Source organism: Herpailurus yagouaroundi, unplaced genomic scaffold (assembly GCF_014898765.1).
Source record: "Herpailurus yagouaroundi ecotype Mexico unplaced genomic scaffold, PumYag 28, whole genome shotgun sequence".
Classification (NCBI taxonomy): Eukaryota; Metazoa; Chordata; class Mammalia; order Carnivora; family Felidae; genus Herpailurus; species Herpailurus yagouaroundi.
In genome coordinates, this window is record NW_024412376.1 from 94,538,635 (window position 1) to 94,565,915 (window position 27,281).

At 37.2% G+C, this 27,281-nt stretch overlaps 1 protein-coding gene across 3 annotated transcripts in view; it reads left to right on the forward strand.

Annotated features, from left to right (window-relative positions):
• The window catches only part of LOC121032675 (protein FAM13A-like), a 92,198-nt gene that overhangs the window by 50,076 nt on the left and 14,841 nt on the right, over positions 1-27,281 (forward strand). For all 3 annotated transcript variants that reach the window (XM_040478479.1, XM_040478476.1, XM_040478484.1), the window contains exons 2-3: positions 2,471-2,660; positions 10,168-10,377. In XM_040478479.1, the coding sequence (XP_040334413.1) occupies positions 2,504-2,660; positions 10,168-10,377 (367 nt within the window). In that variant the 5' untranslated portion in view covers positions 2,471-2,503. The remainder of the gene's footprint in view (positions 1-2,470; positions 2,661-10,167; positions 10,378-27,281) is intronic.

A 27,281-nucleotide genomic window follows, 5' to 3' on the forward strand; every position in this document is an offset into this window, starting at 1 on the left:
GGAAAGTGGGTGATGGGCATTGAAGAGGGCACCTGTTGGGATGAGCACTGGGTGTTGTTGGAAACCAATTTGAAAATAAATTTCATATTAAAAAAATAAAACACTAAGTTGTATTGTCTCTGTAAGAAGACAAAACAAAAGTAAGATAAAATGTGTATGATTTAACCTTATATTGTCAGCTATTTTTAATGCTACATATTGAGAGTATTTTCAAAGTTTTCATTAAATACTAGTTACTTTTTTGGCTTCTTGCTCACCAGCTATACCTGGATGACTGAAATTTCTCCTATGTTCAGTTGAAGGAGATTGATAGGTTTTTAAACCCACACACAAAAAAATGACTAGCTGTTACAAATTTGGGTTAATTAATAAATTCATAATTTCTTTGGTAACACATTATAATAATTGCCCATACTACTACTCTATAGTAGCTAGCTATCTGTATTAATAGATACTAAGTCTCTATTGTAACTTTACATTTGCAGAATTTTCACTAGAAAAAATCTGGCTTTCAAATATGAACGTTTATAGCAGCACTGTCAGCAGTAGCCAAATTACAGAAAGATCCCAGATATCCATCGACTGACGAATGGATACAAAAGATGTGGTATAAATATACAGTGGAATACTACTTGGCAATCGAATAGAATGAAATCTTGCCATTTGCAACAATGTGGATGGAACTGGAGTGAGTTATGCTAAGCGAAATAAGTCAGAGAAAGACAAACATCCTATGATTTCATTCATATATAGAATTTAAGAAATAGACGAACATAGGGGAAGGGAAGGAAAAATAAGATGAAAACAGAGAGAGAGGCAATCCATAAGAGACTTTTTAATAATTTTTTTTAATGTTTATTTTTGAGTGAGAGAATCCAAAGCAGGCTACAGGCTCTGAGCTGTCAGCACAGACCTGATGTGGTTCTTGAACTCATGAACCCGAGATCATGACCTGAGCCAAAGTCAGACACTTAACCAACGGAGCCACCCAGCTGCCCCCATAAGAGACTCCTAAATACAGAGAACAAACTGAGGATTGCTGAAGGAGTGTTGGGTGGGGGATGGCCTACGTGGGGGATGGACATTAAGGAGGGCACTTGTTGGTATGAGCACTGGGTATCATATGTAGGTGATGAATCACTGGGTTCTCCTGAAACCAATACTACCCTGTAAAATAACTAACTTGGATTTAAATAAATACTTTTTTTAAAAAGATGCATATATCTCCATGGAAGTTGGTTTAATTCTGTAGGTTATAGATTCAAACTGAGGATACAGGGACCCTACTCAAAATCAAGATTGTAGAATTAACTTTGTGTCATTATTTGGGTCATACAGTATATAGGATTTACCAGAGTATGTTACTGTAATTACATATGAACTACACTAGGACATTAATATAAATCTACTGTAAGGAGAGGAACATGGTCTTAGAGGAGGATGACACTCTCTTACCACCTCTGTGACTTGTGCCAGATTACTTAACTCTGATCTTTGTTTCCTCAATTCTAAACTGGAGGTAAGGTTTCTTCTTTGAGATACTAATGAGCCTGCACTTACAATATTTACACTTTGGTTGGTTGCCACATTCATTCTCAAAGAGTGAAAGTTTCCCCCAATCTGAAAATGGTTTGCATTTTTCCAGATTTTCAGTGTTTAGACTCATAGATACTTAACATTTATATAGTACATATGCTTTAAAAAGAAAATCCCTCGGTTATAAAAGGCAAGTTTTAATATGGTTTAATATAACATTCCCTTGTAGTACAAATTTCTATTAAAAGGAAGAAACAAATTTATATGGATTTTCCATTGTGGTGATAACTTGAATTAAACATAAGCTGCATTTTTTTTTCTTATGTATAGTCTTGTTGAAAATGTTTGTGACTCCCTGAAATGTTGCTGTTTCATAGATAGAATATTTTGAACTTCAATGAGAATTGGACTGATTTTATGTGTCAAAAAATACTGATTAGATATATTCACAGAATAATTAAATCAGAGGAATGTTCACTCTACCTAAACATTTTTTCCTAAGGCTCCAAATTAAAGTTACCTTAAAATGGCATCTAGATACGTTTTAATCTTTAGAAATCTTATTCTGGGATCTGCATGGAGTTTCGGTAATCTCATAAATGTTTTATTTTCCTGTTGGCCAGGTAGTTCTGAGTCCCACCCCTTGGTTACTGTAATAATCTGTCTTAGATACTGCAGTGTATTGCTCCCTACCTTAGCTACAGTTAAGTTGTGGCTTTAGAGTTCTCATTATTTTTCATTCCTTTTAACCTTTCTATCAGAGCAACATGTGAGAGATGTTAGTAGTTCTGATTGGAGTCGAAGTAACAATAAGGAAAGACCCCTACTATAGGTCTCCAGACACTTCTGTTTCAATTCAGGTGTTTCCCCTGTCACCATGCAACCTCCTGTGGTAAATATGACTGACTGCTCTTTTTTCTTACGGTCTTTTAAGCAAAGTAAAGCAGCGGTTCGGCTGAAAGAAGACATGAAAAAGATAGTGGCGGTGCCACTAAATGAGCAGAGAAGTTCCACGTATAAAAAGCTATTTGGAGTCAGTCTCCAAGACCTTCAGCAGCAGGGACTCACTGAGAACGGCATTCCAGCAATAGTGGGGAATATAGTGGAGTATTTGACGAAACATGGTAAGTTATGTTTTAATTCTGGTGTTTTTACAGTTCTCGCATACAAGAAGAATGTTTTTGTGTGAACTACTTCACAGTGTATTAGAATAGTCCCTAAAACACCTTAATTAGGATACAAATTATGTAATACATCTTTTCCCTTAAAAAAGGACATTAAGAGCATTATTACTGCTAATATAATTTTGAAAGTACTATTCAGTTTACCATGGACCAATTAATCGTTGAGATTTCTAGTTTGGAACGATCCCAGTTTTGAGTTCTAAAATACACTGTTCTAATATTACTAGTGACTCCTCTTGATTTCATTAAATTCCAACTGATACTAATTTTTAGTGTAATAACACTTTTGGAGTATCTTTTTCAGCTGAGGCCAATCATGAGCTTACTGGATGCTTTGATTGCTTTCATAGCTCAGTAGGGATAGTTTAAAAAGGTATGATATATAGCCTATTATGGGGGGTCATTTACTTTTGAAGTGATATAATTAAGCATGTAAAACAATTGGAGAATACCATAGTTCATTGAATGATAAAAAGATAAATCTGTTATTGAGAGCTATCTTACGGCTTTATTTAAATGATTTTATTTAAACTAGGATGTAAAAACCTGGATAAGTAGAAATTCTTTCATATCCTCGATATTCATGCTTTTCAAATGAGGGTGCAGTATTATGGGAACACCCCAAACTGCATAATAAATATCAATAAGCTTTAGAAGTTTTGAGAAGGACGTATTCTGAGGGAAAAGCTTGGAATTTTCATTATTTTCTATACTGAAGCAACATTTCTACATGAAAGACTCACTGCAGAGTGGAGCTGAAACTTAGTTGGAATTTTTAAAGTTAAACCTTGAGACTTCAGAGGTATTCTGTACTTTGTGCAGTTTGCTTCCTTATCTTCTGATGATTATGGGTCCAGCCCCCAGCCCCCACCTGCCGCTAAGATCCTTCACTGGGAATACGTGAGAAGCACAGTGTATCTGTTCCTCTGTAGGAACGTGAATCAACTTGTGACAGGAATGGTATGGCACGTAGTTCAGACCTCAGAAGCTCAGGTGTTTGTGTTAACTGAAAAACAGCTATTTGCCCAGGTTACTAGTTATGTAGATGCCAAAATGATATTTTGTTCTGAAGACTGAAGAGCCAGGCTTGCATGTTTACTTCATAGGAGCTATCTCTGTATTTTTAGAGGATGATAAGCTACAGACAGGTAGGATTCTTAGGGAACAGCTCTGGGTTTATAACAATACTTTAAATAGGTTAAACAAAGGGGCGCCTGGGTGGCGCAGTCGGTTAAGCGTCCGACTTCAGCCAGGTCACGGTCTCGCGGTCCGTGAGTTCGAGCCCCGTGTCGGGCTCTGGGCTGATGGCTCAGAGCCTGGAACCTGTTTCCGATTCTGTGTCTCCCTCTCTCTCTGCCCCTCGCCCGTTCATGCTCTGTCTCTCTCTGTCCCAAAAATAAATAAACGTTGAAAAAAAAATTTTTTTTAATAAAAAAATAGGTTAAACAAAAAAGGTGCCATATACATCATGGCATGACGATGGGACCTCAGCCTGAGGATCTTGAAGACAGGTTATATTAATTTAGGATTTTGAAGGACTCACTCAGTATTGATTAAAACTGTGTCCTACTGATTTAGATACAAAGGATCTCTAGGTAATTAATTTAATCTCTTAAATAAGGTTGAGTATTATTCATTTGGATACCAAAGTGTGACTACTTAAAATATTTTGGTTTTAGCATAGTCAGTGTTCTGATCTTTCATCCAAAAATGACTAATAACCTCTTGGGATTACTCTTATGTAATAATCACTTTTGTTTTTAAGTTTTAAAAAAATATTGAATAGTTAATATACTTATGTAGTACAAAATACAGGAGGACATACAATTTAAAATCTCTCCCTCCAAAACCTGTCCCCTGATCATTCATTATCAGTATTACTTCCCAGTAATAGTATTGCTTCACTAGTGTCTGATATATTCCTATGAAGATATTTTATGAATATATAATCATATATGCATATCTTCTTTTTTCCCTTTGAACATAAATATAGCATATCATCCATACTGTTATGAATCTTTATAGAAAGTCATTTAGCAGTATATTGTGGAGATCTTTCCATATCACATAAAGAGCTTTATTCATGTAATTATTTTTCCCCTTGTACAATGTTTGACTATATGTGTTATTTCTTTAAGCAGTCACATGGTGATGAATATCGAATTTTACCCAGTCTTTTGCTATCTATAAACAATGATTCAGTGACTAAACTTTAACATGTGTCATTTCAAGCACTATGAGTGTATCTGTAGACTCCTGGGTCAGAGGATATGTGCATTTATAATCAACTCTAAGAGTTGAACGAGTTAAATTCACAGCATCAGTGTATGAAATTTTGACAAAATATGAATTAGATATCTATTTCATCTTACCCATAGTTCTACCTTAACAGGGTGTATTCAGGTAATGCAAACTAAATATTTTAATGGGCTAAATCATTCATTCTTAATTAAGAATGTAAAATAGAAAATCTATTCTTAACTAGAAATGGGAAATAGAATTTCTAGTGGAATATTTTCAGAATATCCATCCCTTGATGATAGTTTAGATCCATGGAATCTGAATCTTGGCTTGGCAAGCTAAGGTAGGTAGGGCACCAACCCTATATTTTGAAAGGCCACATAGTTAATTATTGTGTAGACAACTAAAAGGTCCTTATTGTGTCTGAAACTATCATGTTAATAAACCAAAACCCTTGTATAAGTTTGAAGGGTGTATAAAGTTTGTGAGCAAGATACTTCAATTAGTTTCATTAATTTTTTTTTACATCAATAGATATTTATTGTGTATTACTGTGTATTACACAATATAATAGGCACTCCATCAGGAATGATTGGTTGTATCATTTAAGCCTAGGTAGATACTGGGGTCATACTTTGATGTTTAATATAAATGGAGACCTTTAATAACTTGAGGGAAAACTCTTTGTTATAAAAGAATTTTAGGACAAAAAGGGTTTGTTAAGGTTTATAAGAAGGCTTTTAAAAAGACTCTGAACTTTTTTCTTTACATATTTTGCCTTTTTAAAAATTTTTTTCCCATTGGAAGGAAAATATTACAAGTTATAAGGCATATCATTTTCACACTATTTTAAAATAACTAATCTTGTTGACAATGTTACTGGATTCCTTTAGCATGAAGATACTTTGGAATGTACCATTTTAAATAGTGTAGGACTCTCCATCTACCACCAGGTGGCAGAATATGCTCATGTACTGTCCTAGTACTTTCTGGGCCAAAGTGTTCCAGTTTAAAAAAAAAAAAAATTGTTTATTTTTGAGAGAGCACGAGTTGGGGAGGGGCATAGAGAGAGGGTGACACAGGATCCAAAGCAGGTTCCAGGCTCTGAGCTGTGAGCACAGAGCTCGACGCGGGGTTCAAACTCACAAACCATGAGAACATGACCTGAACCAAAGTTGATGCTTAACCAAATGAACCACCCAGGCGCCCCCCCCCCTTTTTTTTTTTAATTTTTTTATGTTTATTTTGCAAAGCATGCCAGTTAAGCAAATTCTGACTTATGGCACACTTAGTTTCTAACAACATATGCATACTATTTTGAAATAAATACCTCAGTTGTATGGAAAAGTGACAATCAATGGTGTAGATACATTTTAGTTTATATAATTCTTTCATTTTTAAACCAATAATTAAGTTATTGCTTCATGATGTTTATCCCATAACTCCTGAAATCGAATATAAAGGAATCCCAGAAATATAGGAGAGTAACTCCACAAAGCCTTCTAACATCTCCTTCCTCTGGACATTTCTTTTAAAATCATCATTTCCTAAGAATTTAGAGTAGGAAAATTGAGAGATTGCATAATCTGGTAAGCCTCATGGGTACTGGATATATTATAAATCCATAAGGGGCTTTTTAAGAAACTGTATGGATCTTTTCCCCAGAGTATAATGGAGCCTTGTCCAAGGGTAAATTGTCCCTAGTTGAAAATCACTGGGTATAAGAATTGTTTGGGTGAGAGATGTTTTTGAGGGGAGAGGGTCATACAAACAAATGAAATAGGGTCAGAAAAAAATAACTGAGAAGCATTAAATGACTTCCATTTATACCTTATCTCTCCACCAGTAAAGGCCAGTGGGATCAGGGACCTTGAAAACCAAAGCTAGTTTTTGGAGCTGGGTAGTTATTTTCGAATAACTGGAAATATTTATTTGAGGGAAGGGTCAAAAAGCCTTGTTGGAAAAGAAAACCTTAAGGTCAAAGCTAGAAAAACACTGTGAAATCAGGTCCAAGAGGCATTTGCTGGCCAAGAAAAAGCTGCAGAGCTGGGTAGATACTGGGTAGATGCAAAACTCTAAATTTTCATGATTTGGACCTTGGGATGGGATTCTCTTTTGGGGGTGCTATCTACTTGATGGCAGTACACAATTGTGAAGTTATAGATAAAGCTGGTAGAATGGAAGAAATAAACCTTGAAAGCTTTAAAAATGAGTTAAACAGGAAGTCTCTCAATAACTGATATTCTTCAATATTCAAGAGAATGTCATATCATAATAGTTAACTGTTGCTGTGTAACAGATTACCCCAAAGCACAGTAGCTTTAAAACAGCAGTATTTATTATCTCAGTTTCTGTGGGTCAGGAATCTGGGCACGGTTTAGTTGTGCTTTCTGTCCTGGGTCTCTTATAAAGCTGCAGTCATAATAGTACTTGACTAGGAGAGGGTTCACTTCCAAGTTCACTCACGTGGTTGTTAGCAGGATTCAGTTCCTTGTGGACTGTTGACCTGAGGGTCTCAGTTACTCACTGGCTGCTGTCCAGAAACTGCCCTCAGTTCCTTGCCACATGGACCTCTTCATAAAATAGCTAACAAAATAAAAAGCAGCTGATTCATCAGAGTGAGCAAGCCAGCAAAGCCAGAGAGAGAGAGAGAAGTAAGATGAACATCAGTCTTTTATAACCTAATTTCAAACACAAGATTAGAACCTTAACATAATTTTGTTTGTTATATTCTGTTAGAAGCAAGTCATTAGATCCAGATCACAGGTGAGGGGAAGGGATTACACATGGGTGTGGAAACCAGGAGATGGGCATCACTAGGGTGATTTGAGAAGCTGCCAACCACACATACTGGCTGGTATTTCCTCTCATTACATGGTGCCCTGGTCATATTGGTTGTTAAAATACTTCAAATATCCTCTCTGGTTTCCCAAACTTTTGTCAAAATTGGAGCTAAAATTCATGTCAACTTTTGATATCCAAATTATAAACACACACACACACACACACGTGTATAAATATGTGCATATATGTATATACACATATAGGTATAAATATACATACATATACATTATGCAGATATCTTGGGGCTCCTGGGTGGCTCAGCCGGTTAAGCCTCCCACTGTGGCTCAGGTCATGATCTCATGGTTCGTAAGTTTGAGACCCACGTCAGGCTCTGTGCTGACCGCTCAGAGCCTGGAGCCTGCTTCGGATTCTGTGTCTCCCCTTCTCCCTGCCCTTCCCCTGCTTGCACTTCGTCTCCTTCTGTATCTTAAAAATAAAAAAACATTGAAAAAAATTGATAAAAAAATAATAAAATAAATGCAAACATCTTACCAGCCTATGAACTCTGTAAGGATAATGGTAGTGTTTGAATTTATTTTTTCAAAGATTTTTTTTAAGTTTCTTAACACAATGCAAAGTACTCATTAAATATTTTTTAAGTAGAAGGGTTCATAAAATTTTTTATCAAATTACAAATTAAAATGAAATTAGCTTTCTTCTTTTTCTTTAGAAAGAACAATACAACTAGCATGTAAGAGAAAGAAGCAAAAGCTGATATAAACAAACAGCTCACATCTGAATAATTCTAATGGGCTTCAGTGCCCTAAGTCATTGCTAAATTTCACCATTAGACTCTCAAAAGAAGAGTGGTGCAGTTGAGTCCTTGGGTTGCTCTTTACTAGAAAGATTGTTTCTTATACCTTCAGCATGCCTCCACAGGCTGGCTTACTTTCTTACATGGTGTTCTGTCTCCTTAAACCCCAGTACACTGAGCTGGAAATCATTACCTTTCCCCTGAACCTGGTACTGTCTCTCACCCCCACTTCACCTTATCCTTTACAGTGCTTTTTCCTGGATTCCTCGTTTGTAAACCTTAAAATTACCTTTCAACTCTTCCTTATTTCCTTTTTGTACTAAGTTACCAAATCATCTTTTTTCTCTACTTTTCACTTCCTTCCCACCAGAATCTGTCTTACTGCCTTAGAGTAAAATGTGGTTCCCTAAGGCAAGCTTTCTGCCCTCTCCGTTCTCTACTTAGCTAGCAAGATCCTCCTTACCCCTTGATTTTATCATGTTCCCCCTACTCCTTAATGCTCTCATGATAAAGTCTTCGCTTGTTTTTCAAGTAGGCTCTATGCCCATTGTGGAGCTCAGTCTCATGACCCTGAGGTCAAGGGTCACATGCACTACCAGCTGAGCTAGCCAAGAGCCCCATGTCTTCACTCTTGAACTTGATATTTGTGGCTCTATCCCATTTCTTCCATTTTATTACCCTATCACTCTTTGATAAAAACTCTCCACACTTTCATCTGTTTATCTTCCTTTATGCTGTCCTGTCTATGCAATTCATATATTCATTCTTCCTCAAGGATGAATCACGGTCTTCTGTGTCCTGCTGCTTAACCCTTTGAGGGCCCTTTTTAGGAAAAAGAATACAAAATTAAGAATACAGAATTAGGGACAGAACATTGGAAAGAGCCTAAATAAATGAGGGACCCTGAAGCTTAAACTGCATTAGCTTCACAGTTCATCAGCCCCAGTCTTCCTGATGCTTTCGCCAAAGATGGTGCACAGCAGCCAAAGGCTCTTTTATGGAGGCTTCTCTGCTGCTCCAGCCGACAATAAGATCCCCCATCAATTGGGGGATGGCAAGGATCTTGTCTTATACTACCTTATAGTCTCATAGAGTGTTATCCTCTGAATTTAGTGATTACAAAGGAAATATTTCTTATTTATTACAAAGGTAATCACATACAGTTAAGTTTCTCACATATGTGTTAGTTGTTTTGTTTTTTTTTTTTTTTGTTTGTTTGTTTTTTTTTCACATAGTTGTTTTCAAAATGCTAAATTGCTGTTGGAGCCCAGGGTCAGTTTCTGTTATGTACTACAGAAGGTTATAAATGTAGTTTCTTTGTAGAAGAGCATTTGTTCTAGGTTTCTATGTGTCCTAACCTTATTTTTAGAGGTCAGCTTTTATCACAATCCTATATGATCTTTCTAGTTGATACATAGTAGATTTGAAAATTTATTATTCTAGCAAAGCATTTTTATAAAATATGAACATCTGCCAGTAGGTGATAATTATTTGGAAAATCCTGCACTGAAATTTATTTTCTGTTGTTGTTATGGTTCTTTAGAGTTTTAGTGTCTGTTTGTGAGAGACCTCTATTTCTTTTCTTGCATGTCTGCTCACCTGCCCCAGGACTCACCCAGGAAGGCCTTTTTAGGGTGAATGGCAACGTAAAGGTGGTGGAACAGCTCCGATGGAAGTTTGAGAGCGGAGTGCCGGTGGAGCTCGGGAAAGACGGGGACATCTGCTCAGCAGCCAGTCTGTTAAAGCTCTTCCTGAGGGAGCTGCCAGAGCGCGTGATCACCTCGGCCCTACAGCCTCGATTCATTCAACTCTTCCAGGGTTAGTGCACTTAAATACGTCCAGCACTTCAGGCGGCTTTATGTTTTGGTTAAAACTAAGCCTTTAAATATTAAACACCTAAATTTCAAATATTAAGAGAAACTTTTAAATATTAGTGGTTTCTCCACAGCATCCATTTTTCTATTTTACTCTAGGCCCTCATTTTCTACCCTAAAATAATACTAAACGGATTATGAAATGCCACCATTAAGTGTACTAATACTGAAAAACTCTAATGTTTGTGGGCCAGAGAAATTCTTTTCTGGCGAGTAGCTATCATAGAAGGAGTGGAAATAAGGCATTAAATTCTGTAGGAGATATTAATTAAGTTGTATTTGGTTAGTGACCTTTGAGACTGGAGGGTCAACAGTGGGCTGTGTTTCTCGCCTAAGCAAGATTGAGTCCTAAAACAATTGTGTTCCTTTTACACAACTGGAGGAAAATTGATTTTTGATTGCATGATGAAGTGATCTTAAGTGAAGAAACTTCATTTTTTTTTGTTTTGGTATTTTTATTTATTTTTTTAATTTACATCCAAGTTGGTTAGCATATACACAACAATGATTTCAGGAGTAGATTCCTTAATGCCCCTTACCCATTTAGCCATCCCCCCTCCCTCAACCCCTCCAGTAACCCTCTGTTCTCTATATTTAAGTCTTTTATGTTTTGTCTCCCTCCCTGTTCTTATATTATTTTTGCTTCTCTTCCCCTATGTTCATCTGTTTTGTATCTTAAAGTCCTCATATGAGTGAAGTCAAGGTAGTAACTATAGGCATAATCATTATTTAGTTCTCCTTCCTAAATATAGTAAGAACAATGATTTAGTCTTGAAAAGCCATTTTATTCTTATTTTTGCCAAGTTAGAGTGAAAAAGAGAAAATATATTTGTAAGAGTTTTAATTGCCAGATTAAAAAGGATGTTACTTAAAGCCACATTCCTCTAAAGTAGCAGAGTAATTATTCTCATGTAGTATATGTACTAAAGAATGGGTATGCTAGAAGGCCATGTTGTACGTTGTATTCTATTTGAAAAATCATGATTATATATGAAAGTACAAAATACAGAACCATTTGTTCTGGTTATTTCAGTATTTTAAGCTTTCTATATCAGTAAGTGCAAGTGACATATTGGAGGCTTGTTCATTAGAAACTGAACTTTCTGAGGCACCTGGTGGCTCAGTCGGTTAAGCTTCCTACTTCGGCTTAGGTCGTGATCTCACAGTTCGTGAGTTCGAGCCCCTCATCAGGCTCTGTGCTGACAGCTCAGAGCCTGGAGCCTGCTTCACATTCTGTCTCCGTCTCTCTCTCTGCCCTTCCCCAGCTTGCACTCTGTCTTTCTCTCTCAAAAACAAACATTAAAAAAAAAAAACTAAAAAAAACCAAACAACTTTTTCACGTTTACATGTGTGAGGATTTCAAGGGGGTAAACATTACTCCCTAAATGATTCTGGTAAGGAATATATTATCCTTGTCATGGAGATATTAAATTTCTGAAAATCATTTAAATATAATTAAATGATTAAATATAAATGATATATAATATAATATATAATATAATATAATATAAATGATAAATATAAAAATAAATGATTAAATAAATAAATTTCTGAAAATCATTTAAAAATAATTGCTACAAAAGCTAGTTGAAGATTTAAATATGTGCTTTATACAAAATAATTAAGAATCAAATATATAGTATTAAGAATCTTTATTAATATTATGTCTTAATATTAGGTACTAATATTAATACTTGTGAATACTTGTGAATTTTAAAAGGTTTTATCACGTTTCTTAGAACAGCTTACATTTGATTAGGAGAATGCACTGTTTTATTTTTATTAATTACATTGTAGTGATATTTTGTAATAATTTTGGTCTTTGTACAATATGTTTTCATTCATGACCTCTTTCCCTGATGGCCAAAAAGCAAACGCTGTCATTTTAAACGTAAGACTGGCTATATACTCAAGCAGTTGTGTGATTATGCACAAATAACAAATTCTAAATGGGGCAGAGACCCTAACATTTGCCTTAGTGGTGGTAGTCTCTCATTTCCTGAAAACCTCTGGGGCTACATCTGATAGGTTCAATAAAGGAAGTATTAGTGAAGGTACCTACTAGGGATAAGCTGCTAAGTGAGGGGAGGAAATAAAGTATGCTTTAGGTATCAGACAGTATAGCCTCTTGAAAATAAATTTTTCTTTCCTAATTCAGGTGGTGGAAAAAGAAAGAAAAGCAGTGGTGCTTCTGTCGGTTTCTGCTGTATTTGGTATTCTTAGAGAAGAGGGTACACGTGACAACAGGTCACTCGAAAGCTGGAAATGGCAAGGCTCTTTACAGACTCAGTAAAGGCAGAAGTTACACTTGGCCAGTTATATTCTCCTCTCCCCTTTTTCACTAGACATTATTTTGATAAAACTTCCTTAGTAAAAACTACCCTGCTTTTATATTTCAGTCCTCATGACAACAGATTAAGCAGCTTTTAGATTCTGTCACAACCCTCTGCCAGATTTCTTTTCTAAAAAGTGTTAAGGGCCTTTGAGTTCTATCCTGTGTAAAGAGGAAGCTATTTGATCATTGAATATACTTAGTTTTCCAGATCAAGATCCTCTCTTTCATGCTTTACAGAATTCTGGAGCCTCAACTAGGTATTTTTTCAAGACATTGAAGCTAAACCAACAGTTGCATTGAGGATAGTCTGAATGCTGCATGGAAGCATCCCTGCTGCTCTAGGTCATCTTTTGATCATGTAAACCAACAATGACCTCTGGGTGGAAGGACACCATTGAGATTCTTTCACTAATAACAGATTTTCAACTTTAGACTTGACTGAGGTCTGAAGTTCTGAGATTCTATTTTAGGTTAGCATACCAAGATTTCTACATACCAGATGTTTATCAAAAACTTCCAACTAAAGTTGATGTCTGCCAGAACCTTTTGCTTGAGTCAAAGCCCTGGTTTAGACAATTCACACTGAAGAGAGGCCATAAAGGACTTGAGTGATCATCCTTTCTTGTTGCCATGTTAAACTTCCCTCCCACTGCGACCACTCACTTTTCTTGATTGAGGTTTTAGCTTAATTGCCTCAGCTTGGCAATGTTCCATTTTTTTTTTTTCTTATCCTTATCTTGGTGGGCCAGTAACATGTCTAGTTTTTATTTTAACAATCGCACATATGTTTTGGGAATAGGTGTGGATTGCAAGCAATAAAAAGGTTTTAGGATAGCATTCATTTCATTTAGGATTAACTAGAAACCCCTTTATCTGAAAGTTCCCTGTTAGAAATCTTCTGTAATATAAATACAAGTATCTATATCTCACAACAAATTTTTTTTTCTTACTTGGTGAGTTGGAATTGGATCAGTCCATCAATATTTATTTAGTACCTTCTACTTGGATACAGAATGATACCAAGAAATAAAAGATTAAACATCCTGACTTAAAGGAGTGTGTGATTGGAGGAGGTAGAATGTGTGTGGTATACATTCTACAGTTCTTCAAATGAGTATTAAGAATATCCTGTCAGTGGTAACAAGAGAGGGGAAATCAGTCTGGATTATGGTGGTCAGAGAACACTTTGTGGAAAAAGTAAACTGGGGTGCATAAGATGACTTTGGATGGAGAGGAAAATCATCCAGGCGAGGAAAAGGGCACGAACACAAAAACATTGTCCGTGGAAAAGAGAAATGTCTGGCAGAGCTGTCAGTAGGTAGCTACAGGAGATTAGCACATGATATTGCCTAAAAAGTAGAAGGAGACTAGATGGTAGAGCGTATCGAATTTTAGGTTAAGGAATTAATATTAACCTACAAACAGTAAATTTTTGAAGAAAGTCGTAGGATGGAAGCAGTATTTTAAGTGATGCTATGTAAGATGGATGGATGGGAAGAGGCTGCATGCAGGGAGAATATCTAGAAGACTGGCAGAAACGGAGGTCTCCATGCTAAGGACCTGTATCTGACAAATAATTGGCAGTGGAATTTTTTTTAATTGAGGTAAATACATGTAATATAAAATTGACTATTTACCCACTTTTACCTGCACACCTCTGTGGCATTAAGTGCATTCCTATCCATCTCCAGAACTTTCTCAGCATCTCAACAGAAACTGGTAATGGAATTTTAAAGAAAAACAGAACAGGGTGGCCAATAGTTAGATAATGAGATTAAGAAAGGGGTCAAAGATAACCAGAAGGTTTTGAGTTTATGTGACTTGAAGAACGGGAGGGGTAGTGTGGTGGCTGGATCCTGATGCCCATACCTCTGAGGAGGGCCACAGGGCCAGAAGGCCAGTTTGTCACACTGTTGTGAATAGAAACTAATAAATCAGGAAGAAAGTTTTAAGACTAGGTTGAAGTAGCACCAGGGAGAGCTCCCTGCTAACTCAGTGCTTTGAGGAGACCCAAGGCAGCTGTTTTTTGTTTTGTTTTGTTTTTGTCTTCAGTAATTCAGTCTTTTCTGTCTGTACCGAGGGTGGGTCCTTTACTTATTAAAATGCTTCCGCCTGTCAGACCTGATCTTTTGTCCCGAAAGGAAGCATAGACATGAACTTTCTAGGAACGTTTTGTGGGTGACGAATGCTCCTTTCCTATCTCCAGGTAGGATCTGGGACTTATGCCAAAGACTCAAATGCTATTAGCTTGGTAGGTTCTGGTGATCTCTTTATTAATCGTCTATCTCAGATCCAGCTGTTGCTATTGAAGAAGGAAGAGAGATCCTGGTGTGGCATCTTGACAATTGGTCCATTAATAACAGATAATGAAAGTCACAAGGGGAAGGTACTTATTGGGCCATGAAGAGGAGCTTATTTTAAATAGATGAATAAAATGAATGTCAGTGCTTAGGAGAAAGGGATGAAGGCTAAAGATGTGAATTTTATAGTCCTCTATGTAGACTCATCCAGACAAAAGAAATTTATTTTATCACCACAGTTCTGGAGGCTGGAAGTCCAAGATCAAAGTGCCTACAGGGGTGGTGTCTGATAAGACCTCCCTCCTTGGCTTGCAGATGATACCTTCTCACTGTGTCCTTATATGGCCTTTTCTCTGTGAGCTCTCCTGGTGTCTTCCCTTTCTTACAAGGACACCAGCACGTTGGATTATGATCCTGCCTTTGTGGCCTCATCTGACCTTAATTACCTTAAGGCCCTATCTCCAAATACAGTCAGTTTGGGGGTTAAAGCTTCAACCTGTGTGTTTTGTATGGACAAAGTTTAGTCCATAACACTGTTTTTAAAAATGTATGGCAATTGATAGGTATATGAGTAAAAAGTAGCAAAATCCTGTAGTGGATGCTAATTAGGTGAGACATTACTACAGAATTGATGTTTTTGTTCTAGAAGTTTTAAAGGACTAGCACACCTAGAAGTAACAAATGAATTTAAAATAAATGATCTGCCATGGGAAAACTTTTTATGGGGGTATGTTTCCTTTATATAGATAATTTCTTGTGTGTTTTCTGTCCCTGTTTTAATATTCTCTTTAAGAATTTATGTCTTTTAGTGGTAATAATAGATGCTGAGTACCTACTCACTATTCAGTTTAATAGCTGCAGGTGTTTTATTTATATAGTATCTTTTGATTCCAGCACCAGCTCTAATAAGGTATAGGCAGGATAATCTTCATTTTGAAGAAAGAAATTCTAGCACATGGCTTAGAGCAGAAGATCTGGATCCTTTCTGACTAGTTTCAAATCTCCATTTGCCTCTTGTTAGCTGCATGAATATGATCAAATGAACCTTGTGCCTTAGTGATTAGCTATCTATTGCTATGTAACAATTGTTCTAAAACTTAGTGGCTTAAAACTACAGTAAACACTTATTTTCCTTCACTGTTTCTGTGGGTTGGGAGTTTAGGTGTGATTTAGCTGGACAGTGCTGGTTCAGAGTCTGCCAGGAAGTTGTGGTCCAGAACCGTCAAGGGCTGCAATTATCGGAAAGCTTAACTGGGGCTGGAAGATGTGCTTCCAAGGTGATTCCCTTACATGGCTGGCAGTTTAGTGCTGGCTCTTGGTGAGAGGCCACAGCTCCGTTTTCTGTCAATCTCTCCCGTTGGCTGCTGGCTGGCTTCCCTTGGTATGACCAACTCGAAAGAGATGAAAGCCATCCTTTCAGTGACTGAGCCTCAGAAGACAAGCAGCACCATTCGTACCATGTTCTATTCATGAAGATCAAGTCATGAATTTGGCCTGTATTCAAGGGGAGGAGGATTTGGTGCCCTCTTTTAAAGGGGAAAGTGTCAGGCTTTGTGGACATTTTAAAACCACCACTCCTAGTTTCCCTAGCCTTTCCTTAACCTTTAAGGTAGTATTTACTTCCTGAGCTTATTGGGGAAACTGAGATTATCCATGCAAAATTGAGAACAAAAATAAATAAATATTTAATAAATGTTAAGCCATTTAATAAATGGTAAGCTGTGGCAGCCCGTAAGAATTACCTGGGAAGCTTTGAAAATTCCCAGAGATCAAGTCCTGTCATATGCCAATTAAATCATCCTCTATAGAGAATGGGATGTAGGAATCCACATTTTCATAGTAGTCTTCCTTCCCCCATGATTATGTCCCAGTTCATCCTCAGCCTGTGCCTCTGCCCTTTGTTTTCTTGATTATAAGAAGGCAAGCCATTTAGTGCAGTTCCCCCCACTTCTTTACTTTCAAGCTTAACCCTGGTCTCTTTACCTTTTCTGTATCCTACCTTTTCCATCTCTTAAAAAAAAAAAAATCACAAAAGTGTTATAGAAGAATAAGTACACCTCCTGCCTAATAATTAGGAAAGAGTAGAAAAGAGTAACAAAAGGCCACAGTTTGGGGTTCAAATAAGGATTTCAAAATTCTTACCCAAATTAATTGAAACTACTTGTATTTTTTATTATTGGTTGAGTTGGCAAATCACACAAGATGGACTTGGGAATGTTTTTGTATTGACTGCCAGTTAATTTTTATTTTGTTTGTTATATGATTTTAATGGAAATTGAAGCCTGCAAATAAACATTGCCTGTTATGTATATGAAATTGGCAATTAAAAAATTCCTTCTAGGACTGCCTGGGTGGCTCAGTTGGTTAAGTATCTGACTTCTGATGTCAGCTCAGGTCATGATCTCACCGTTCATTGAGTTCAAGCCCCACTTCAGGCTCTGCATTCACAGTGCAGATCTTGCTTAGGATTCTCTCTCCCTCTCTCTGCTCCCTCCCCTTCTCATGATCTCTCTCTTCTCTCACTCACTCAAAAATAAAAATTTCTTCTCAATTTTTGAGGTGAAGGCATTAGCTTTACTATTGCTCCCATAAAAAATTAGAGTACTGTCCTGCCAGCAATGAGCTTCCAGTTTTGTTTGGGAATAGAAGAAGTAATAGTGAGCCAGGATACACGGAATAGAAGTAGGGTTGAGAAGGGAAGGGATCCCTTCTAAAACAGATGATCAGAGGAAGGTAGTACTTCACTTGGGCTTTGGATGACTGGTAGAATTCCCATAGGTAGTGTGTAATCTAGGAAGAGAGGATTACATGAACAGAGGTGTTTGGAAAACAGGCACATGATTCCAACAGTAAGTGTAGTGAATGTGTTGGGTGGGATGTAAATCTAGTTGGATTTGGTAATCTTTCAATAAAATTAATCAAATACTGAAATGCCAATTCCTAAGTAACTTTATTACTTTCATTAAAATACATCTTCATTCTCTTGGACATATTTTTCCTTTATTAAAAGAAATTGTTTTATGTAATAGATGCATATAGTTCTTTAACAAAAATGAAATTCAGAGACTAGTAAGGAAAACCAGCCAACCCCTACACACCCTTTGGAAGTCCTCAATTCTTTCCTAGAGGAAATCAGATTTCATTTATTTAGCTGTTCCTTGGTATTTGCTTCCATTTGATAATATTCTTACAATGTTATATCTTAATTTCTTGCAGACATTATCTCATCACTTCTGCTTATGAAATATGTAGAATTAGCTGTTACATTGTCTCTTCCAACGAGCAATTTCTCCCAGTAGTGTTGTATCACAAGTTTAGTTGATGTCCTAATTAATATTTGACTTGTTATGACTACATAAGGGAATGTGTGTGTGTGTATGTGTGAGATGTTATGTGTCTTACATTTTCACTCACATAATTTTCTATAAACCTATCTTCAGATTTTTTTCAAACTGCAAAAATTTTCCAATAAATCCACTAACCTTTCAAAGCTATTCAAATAATTTATCAATTCTTTATTTCTGGGGAGATTCCTCTTTGGCCCCTTTTCTTCTGTTCCCATCTAATTTGGTTGCAGGGCTGATTCTGAGAATCTCTTACCTGTCTTCCTTCTTGGACCTGCTATTTCCCGGAGTCTTTTTTTCAGTGTATTGTTCTCGGCACTCTAAGTCCATCCTATGTGGAAAATACCCTCTTTGGGTCTTTGAAATTATCCTATGTTATCTTTCTTTTTCTTTTTTTGAGGCAAAATTAGTAGATAACATTATATTAGCTTTTCCCCAAGTCCCTCCCCTCTGAAAACCACCAGTCTGTTCTCTGTATCTATGAGTTTGGTTTGTCTTATTTTTTATATTCCACATATAAGTGATATCATATATATTTGTCTTTGTGTTACATATTTCACTTAGCATAATACCTTCAAGGTACATCCACATTGTTGTAGATCACAAGATTTCCTTTTTTTCATGGATGAGTAGTATTCCTTTGTATAGTGTCAGTGTGTGTGTGTGTGTGTGTGTGTGTGTGTGTGTGTGTGTCTTTATCCATGCATCTGTTAACCTTTAGATTGTTTCCATGCTTTTCAACCATTATTTCTTCAAATAATTTTTTCTGCCCCCTTTCTTTTTCTTCTCCTTCTGGGTCCTCTATAAGGGAGATGTTATTCACCTTATGTACTGTAGGACCCTTAAGCTATCTTCCTTTTTTTTTTTTTTTTTTAATTCTTTTTCCTTTTTGCTGCTCTGTTTGGGTGATTTTTGGTGCCTTGTCATCTACGTCAGTGATCCACTCTTGTATTTAGTATAGTCTGCTTTTGAACAGTTCTAGTGCATTCTTCAGCTCAGCTGTCATATTCTGCTCTGTGACTTCAGTTTGGTATTTTGCTATGTTTTCTGTCTTTGTTGAAGTTCTGTGTTCTTCCATGCTTCAAGTTTTATAAGTATCTTTATGACTATTGCTCTGATTTATCAAGTAGTTTTTTTTTTTTAATCTCCATTTCATTGAGGTCTTTTTCTGAGGGTTTGCCTTGTTCTTTTAGAACATATTCCTCTGCTTCCTCATTTTGTTTGACTTTTCTATGTTAATTTCTACATATTAGGCAAAATAGCTACCTCTCCTAGTCTTGAAGGACTGGCCATGTGTGGAAGTTGGCCCAGAGGGCCCAGATGTGTGATTCCCCCCTGGCTTCTAGAGCCAGGTGCTCAAGGGGCATCCCATGTGTGGGCTGCATGCACCTGTAGCTGTGGCACAAGGGGCAGGGAATTCACCTACTTGGCCTGATGGTTCTGTGGCAGCAGTATACCTACCAGTGCTAGCAGGTTAGAGAGTACCAACATAGCACCAACTACCACTTGTACTACCAAGGTAGAATAACACAAAATTGCACCTGCCAATGGCTCCATCCCCAGAGAGTCTCAATAGGTTCCTGTCTCTCCAGCAGAGGCTTTAAGACTAGCAAGTGGATCTTCTTCACATAAGGTCTAGGTACTATTCATACTACTTGTGCACTGGATTTTGGGGCAAATGAATCTGCATACATACCCTTTGAGAGTGGGTTCTCCATTCTCTACAGCTCTATGGTTCTTCTGGATGTAAGCCCTCTTGATTTTCAAGGCCAGATGCTTTGGCAGCCTATTTGTCTATTGTAGGTCCCAAGGGTTGAAGTGCCTGATGTGGGACACAAATTCCTTGCTTCTCAGGAAAAAGTCACATATTTTTGAAATCCCTCTGTATTGTGGGTTCCTGTACCTGAAGTGGGTTTTTCTGGGTGGGGGGGGGAGAATGTCTCTGTCTCTCCTCCCCATCTCAGTGTGCTTCTTTCATACTTGTGCAGTTGCTGTCACACTGTTTCTCAGGTCTTTTTCAGAGGAAATTGTTCCATATGTAGCTTTAGATTGGTTGTGTCTGTGGGAGGAGATAGTTTCAGGATCTTTTTATATCACCGTCTTGAATGCTTATTGTCTTATCACTGTCTTTTAATTCTATTTCCTATGCAATTTTCTCAACTTTATTTTCCAAGCTTGTTTTTTAAATTTTAGTTTTTATATTGTTAATATCCAAAATATTAGTGCTATTTCTTTTTCAAAGCACTCTATTCTTTTTATAGAATCCTATTCTTAACTTATCTTTCTGAGGATAACAGCAAGTTTGTTGTTGTTGTTGTTGTTGTTTATAGTTTTCTTTTCCTTATATTTGTGTTGTGGGATTTCTTGCATTTCTTCATGTAAACATGGGTGATCTTGGATGATAGGATTTAAGAGAAACATTTGTATATGGGGACAGTGGGCTTGTCTACTGATACACTTTGCTTTAGGAGGATTAGATAGTGGGTATAGATGGAGGGAAATGTAGCCTATTTGATTTGGGGACCCACAAATGTCTATACGTGGACATAGTTTTCTCTTCATCCATCTTGTTCCTCAAGAGCACGGAAGTAGGAAGTGTGCTAATGCGCCCATTCTTTCTAAGCAGGTTTTCACTGGTCCTCAGATTTTCAATTATGCTCCTTGCTCTAGCCCTTCACTATCTCCAGAGTGTAAGAATCCATTGACATTATCCATGGACTAAGCCTCAGCCCTCCTGCCTAACCGCATGCTTGCCTGGATGTACAGGGTGGTGGAGGCTCCTGTGAGCCTTGCCAGGCCTTAGAACAGACTGGGGTTTTCAGTCCCTTGCATTCACTTCCAAATGTCTTTGAAATCTCATCTCCCTCTCTCTCCTCTGTTGTTCTTTTTTTGCCCTTTTTTTGTGCGTATACTTTTTAAACATCTTTTACTGTCATTTTAGTGGGTTCTTGGGAAGCAGATTTAATTAGATAAATACAAGTGATCAATCCTTTTCTTAAAATGGACATTCTCCCTTTCCTTTTTCTCCCCCTGTACTTGATTTTAAATGGAACAGAATTTTATAGTAGCAGCTGTGCAAACAATATGTGAGAGTTACAAGCCTGTGAATTTTAGTTTATGAGAATTTGATAATTTAGTCAGCAACTGTTTTTTAAAGAAAAGCACCCTAATAACAGGACCATTTCAATCAGTACAATGCCTAATTGTAAAGAAACCTAATTTAATAAGCTGAGTTGTGCCTAAGATTGAGTTATGTTTTTCTTCATTACGTGAGGAATTCACCAGGGTGAGTTTGAGTTAAGCCTGTCTTTTATACATACTATGTATCATAATGCCATTTTTATTGTTGGAGGTTAGCTGAGTGGTTTTGCCTTGCAAATTTTTTTAAGTTTATTTTGAGGGAGACCGTGCAAGTGGGAGAGGAGCAGAGAGAAAGGGGGGACGGAGGATCCAAAGCAGGCTATGTGCTGACAGCAGAGAGCCTGATGGCAGAGCTCAAGTTCATGAACCGTGAGATCTTGACCTGAACCGAAGTCAGATGCTTAACATACTGAGCCACTCAGGTGCCCTGCCTTGAAAATATTACAGTACCATGCAAATGTTGGTTAGTTACAATTCTACTTATTAAGTAATATCTTCTTGGATAGTATGAGCTCCATAGCAAGCATATGACATATTTCCTTCCCTGGGTTTAATTCCTTCTTACTGAGAAGTTCCTCTTCTTTTGAAATTATTCAACCTTCAAATTTGTTTCTACGAAAAACAGAATCATTATACTAAAACTCCATATTTAAGCCCTTTCCATTTTCATTATGTGCTTTTTAGGTTTCCTAGAAGCAATGCCAAATATATAAACTATTCTGTGTTTCTGGGCAGACCTAAACCCAAAGAGTTAAAGGTTGCCACTTGCATATTTGCCCAAGGAACCAGTCAATCAGGTTTCTGCAAGACCTCCACTGGAATAAATTGGAGGTTTCCAAACCTGACTACACATTTTGGTGACATTCCGGTTGGTTCTACTTCCCTCCTAGATCCATGTGACAGGAAAACCTTATTTGTGTTTATAACCCCCCATGATGTCTAAGACTGTAGATCTTGACAACTAGATGATATTTGGTTTGCTAAGTATGCATACAAATCTTTAGTTTCCTTTTTGACTGTACCAGATAACATTAAGTAGTGAGTGGGATTATGCAAACTTGGATAGAGAGCCCATGGCTAAACAGTTAATCTGCATTAGAACAACTGGTCTTGAATGTGTGTGTGTGTGTGTGTGTGTGTGTGTGTGTGTATATGTATACTCACATATATGTAACTTTGTAAAGATCTTTACTATTGTCAGCTGTTCTTTTTATCTTGAAGGCTTATATTTCTTAATTCTTTCATTGTCATTTTAGTAAGGTATTAGGAAAAGTAGATAAGCTTATCTTTAAAAGGTCTCCACTGACTTATACTTGATTTTATTTAGTTTTTTTTAATGTTTATTTTTGGGAGAGAGAGAGGAGCAGAGTGTGAGCAGGGGAGGAGCAGAGAGAGATGGAGACTCAAAATCTCAAGCAGGCTCCAGGCTCTGAGCTGTCAGCACAGAGCCTGATGAGGGGCTCCAACTCACCAACTGGGGGACCATGACCTGAGCCGAAGTCAGACCACTGACTGAGCCACCCAGGAGACCTTTTTTATATTTTTTAAATGTTTGTTTATTTTTGAGAAAGAGACACAGAACATGAGAGGAGAGGGGCAATGAAAGGGGGAGACAGACAGACAGACAGACAGAACAGAATCTGAAGCAGGCTCCAGGCTCTGAGCTCTCAGCACAGAGCCTAACACGGGGCTCAAACTCATGAACTGTGAGATCATGACCTGAGCCAAAGTTCGACACTTAACTGAATGAGTCACCCAGGAGCCCCATCTTATACTTGATTTTAAAGCCAACATAGTTTCCTTAGAACAAATTTATTGAGATGCAATTTACACACCATAAAATTGCCCCTGTTAAAGTATACAGTGAATACATAGAACAAACTGAGGGTTGATGGGCAGTGGTTGGGGAGGGGCAGGGAAAATGGGTGATGGGCATTGAGGAGGGCACTTGCTGGGATGAGCACTGTGTGTTGTATATAAGTAATGAATTATGCAAATCTACTCCTGAAGCCAAGGCTACACTGCATACACTGTATGTTAGCTAACTTGACAATAAATTATAATAAATAATAAATAAATGAAGTATACAGTGGCTTTTAGTATATTCAGAATACAACAGTCACTACTATCTAGTTTTGAAACATTTTTATCACTCCAAAAGAAAGAAAGAAAGAAAGAAAGAAAGAAAGAAAGAAAGAAAGAAAGAAAGAAAGAGAAAGAAAGAGAGAAAGAAAGAAAGAAACTCTAAACCCATTAGTGGGCACTCTCCTCCCTTCCTCTCCACCTCTCCCACTTCTCTCAGCCCTAGGCATGTGCTAATCTTTCTAGCTACATAAATTTGCCTAGATTTATGGGCATTTCATGTAAATGGAGTCAGTATGTGGTCTTCTGTGACAGGTTTTTTTCACTTAGTGTATGTTTCAGGTTTCATCCATGTTGGAATATCAGTACTTTATTCCTTTTTATGGCTGGTTAGTATTCTGTTGTATGAATATATCACATTTATCCATTGATGGATATTTGGGTTATTTACACCTTTTGGCTGAATAATACTGTTACGAACATTTATGTACAAGTTTTTGTATGGGCATGTGTTTTCATTTCTCTTGGTATCTACCAAGGAGTGAAAGTTCTGGGTCACAGGGTGACATTGTTTAACATTTTAAGGAATGGTTTTCCAAAATACTTGTACTATTTTACATTCTCATCATCAATAAATGAAGGTTTGATTTTTCATCATCTTTGCCAACACCTATTATTATGTTTTTAATTTTAGTTATCCTTGTAGTCAAGGCAGTAGAATTTTAATAGCAGATGAATTATAAACTTGAAGAGGACAAACAGAGAGGAGACCGGTTGCTTAAGGGCCAACAAGATAATGTCTGTTGGAGATTTTTAGGATGAATTGTGAGTTGATGAAATCTCCAGTAAATTCTGCATTTTTCACTAATGTTTCTATGTGAAGAGCATCTTATTTGAGCTGGAAGAGAAAAAGAACAGCCAGTAAATTAATATATATATATATATAAATGTATATTATATACATTATGTGATATATATAATGTATATATTATTTGTATTAGGAAATCAACTCATGTAAAAAATGTAATGAAGTTAGGGGCGCCTGGGTGGCGCAGTCGGTTGAGCATCCGACTTAAGCCACGTCACGATCTCGCGGTCCGTGAGTTCGAGCCCCGCGTCGGGCTCTGGGCTGACGGCTCAGAGCCTGGAGCCTGTTTCCGATTCTGTGTCTCCCTCTCTCTCTGCCCCTCCCCCGTTCATGCTCTGTCTCTCTGTCCCAAAAATAAATAAATAAACGTTGAAAAAAAAATTTTAATTAAAAAAAAATGTAATGAAGTTAAAAGAATATCAATTTTGAAGGGATGACAAATGATTGGCCTGCTAGTCGCCTCTAGCTCAGCCCTAACTCTGTCAAGCTGTATTTTGAATACCACTATTTTGCTAAACCCGTGGAAATTATCAACCTTTAAACTGATTCCATAAATAATTTGAGGACTTAAGGGAGAAGGAAGCAACATCCAAAATAGACTTAAAAACTGGGTTTGTTGGTGTACCTCCTATGACACCAAATAAGTCCAGTTACAGCTGAGCATTGGATCACTAGGGTTTTAGAGGGTGGGAACTGGTGGTAAAATGATTTCCACTGAAATTACACACTTACTGTACTTTGCCTCTTTAATATAGAACTAGATTTATGGAAAGAGCCAAGCTTTGTTAGCTGGGATATTGCCAGTATTGTTAAAAATTCACATATTCTATTGTAGGAGGCTCCCTTTCCTAAGTGCTGCGATTGCTTTTTTTACTCTCCTGTGTACTGACATTCCCACATAAACAGGTTCTTTAGCTGTTAAATGCTTGTGTCTAACATCTAGCCTAGATGTGAACTCGCAGTTTTGACTTTAGATGGACTGTTTCATATGCTTCTTATCTTTTTATCTATGCCAGCTTGTCCCCATTAACAAGCACTCAGCACTCAGTAAGTGCCCACGGAATAGACTTGCTGATATACTATTTAGGCATCATTAGGAGTATTTTGTCATGGGACTGAAAAGTAAAGTATCATCAAATTCTTTTTTTATCCTACAGGCCTTTGCCTTTCCATGCAGGTTCATTCTGGGAGCCAGGAGTATCAGTGTAGATATTGGCTACTTTGTAGTAAACACACCTGTGAGTCTTGTAGAATCTAATCAGAATAAGATTTGTAGTTTCATTAATATCTAAGAATAGACCGCACTTGATTAAATTTTATTAGTCACTTTATCATCACACCCTTTGAGAAATTTGTGTGAGGCCTTGAGAACTTTGTCATTGGCAAGGATTCTAAGAGAGCTGTAAAAATAGAACCTTTACTTTTACATAGAAATCTACCAATTCCAGTAACCAGAAAATATAATTATGTTGTTTAGATAAGCTTCTCGCCACACTAAAGAAGTGATTCCATTCCTGGGGTATGAAATGCAAGGGTAAAACCCAGTGTATTCCAATGTAGCTGGCGTTTTATGATTCTTTTTCCTGTTGTTTACAAATGCATATTTAGAAAGAAATATAACTTCTGTTTTGTTCTCACGTATTCTACAAAGCATTTTGTGCCTAGACATTCATGTAGGCTTTTATTAAAATGCTCCTCCCATACGCCTCAGGACCTAAGAAGCTATAATGTATCATAAATGAATTAAGACTACCCCCCGCCCCCTAATACTCAGCAATTTTGCTATTTCATTTGCTGATTCAGGAAACTTTTGTTAAACATTTACATGTATGAGACAGTGTGGTAGTTGCTCTGTAACAGTGATAACAACTATATCTAAGTTTGTTAGTGCACACTGATCAGATCATATGCTCTGAGGTCCTACTGCCATACCTGATTTATAGCTTGGCTACTTGGTACTGTGTGAACATGGACAAGTTAATCTCTGTTTCAGTCTCATTCTAACTGGAGATATATTAGGCTCCTATTTCTGCTGTGACAGATTTCTGCAAATTGAGTGGCTTAAAACCACACAAATTACCTCACTGTTGTGTGGGTAAGAAGTCTGTGAGCCCAGCTGGAGTCTCTGCTCCAGGTTCACAAGGCCAAACCCAGATGTCACTCAGCCTGGGTTCTTATCTGAAGGTTCCAGGGGAGAAGCTGCTTCCAGGCTCATTTGGAACCTTGGCACTTTTCCATTTCATGCAGTCGTAAGGCCAAGATCCCTGTTTTCTTGCTGGTTTCTTCTTGGCTTCCACATGCTCAGGCTTGTGACCTTTCCTCATCTTCAAAATCAGCAACACTTATTATTGTTCTAACAGATTAGCAAGTTTTCATGAATCCTTTGTGAGGCTTAATGAGGAAATAAAAAGCTACTTCGATAAATCTGGCGCCATGAGGCTAAATATTTTGGTTCTTTTAATGGCTGACCTTCTCATGGCTCTGAGATATATCGTGGTAGAGATTAGCAGTTTGCTCTTTTTATTGTTGTTGTTGTTTTTTTCTCCTTGAGCCTAAGGCTGTAAGTAGAGTATAACTTCATGGTCATTGAAAACTCAAAGCACGTGACAAACACCAGGATGAATGTCCAGATTAGAGTTAAGTGCCATCCCGTGGTATAGGTTCAGCATTACTGATTATGATCATAATCTTTTTTTAATGAGAACAAATACTGGCCACGTGGTTCAATGTTTGCTACTTAATCTGGAACAAAAGTTTTTATGGTACAGTCTTTAAGTG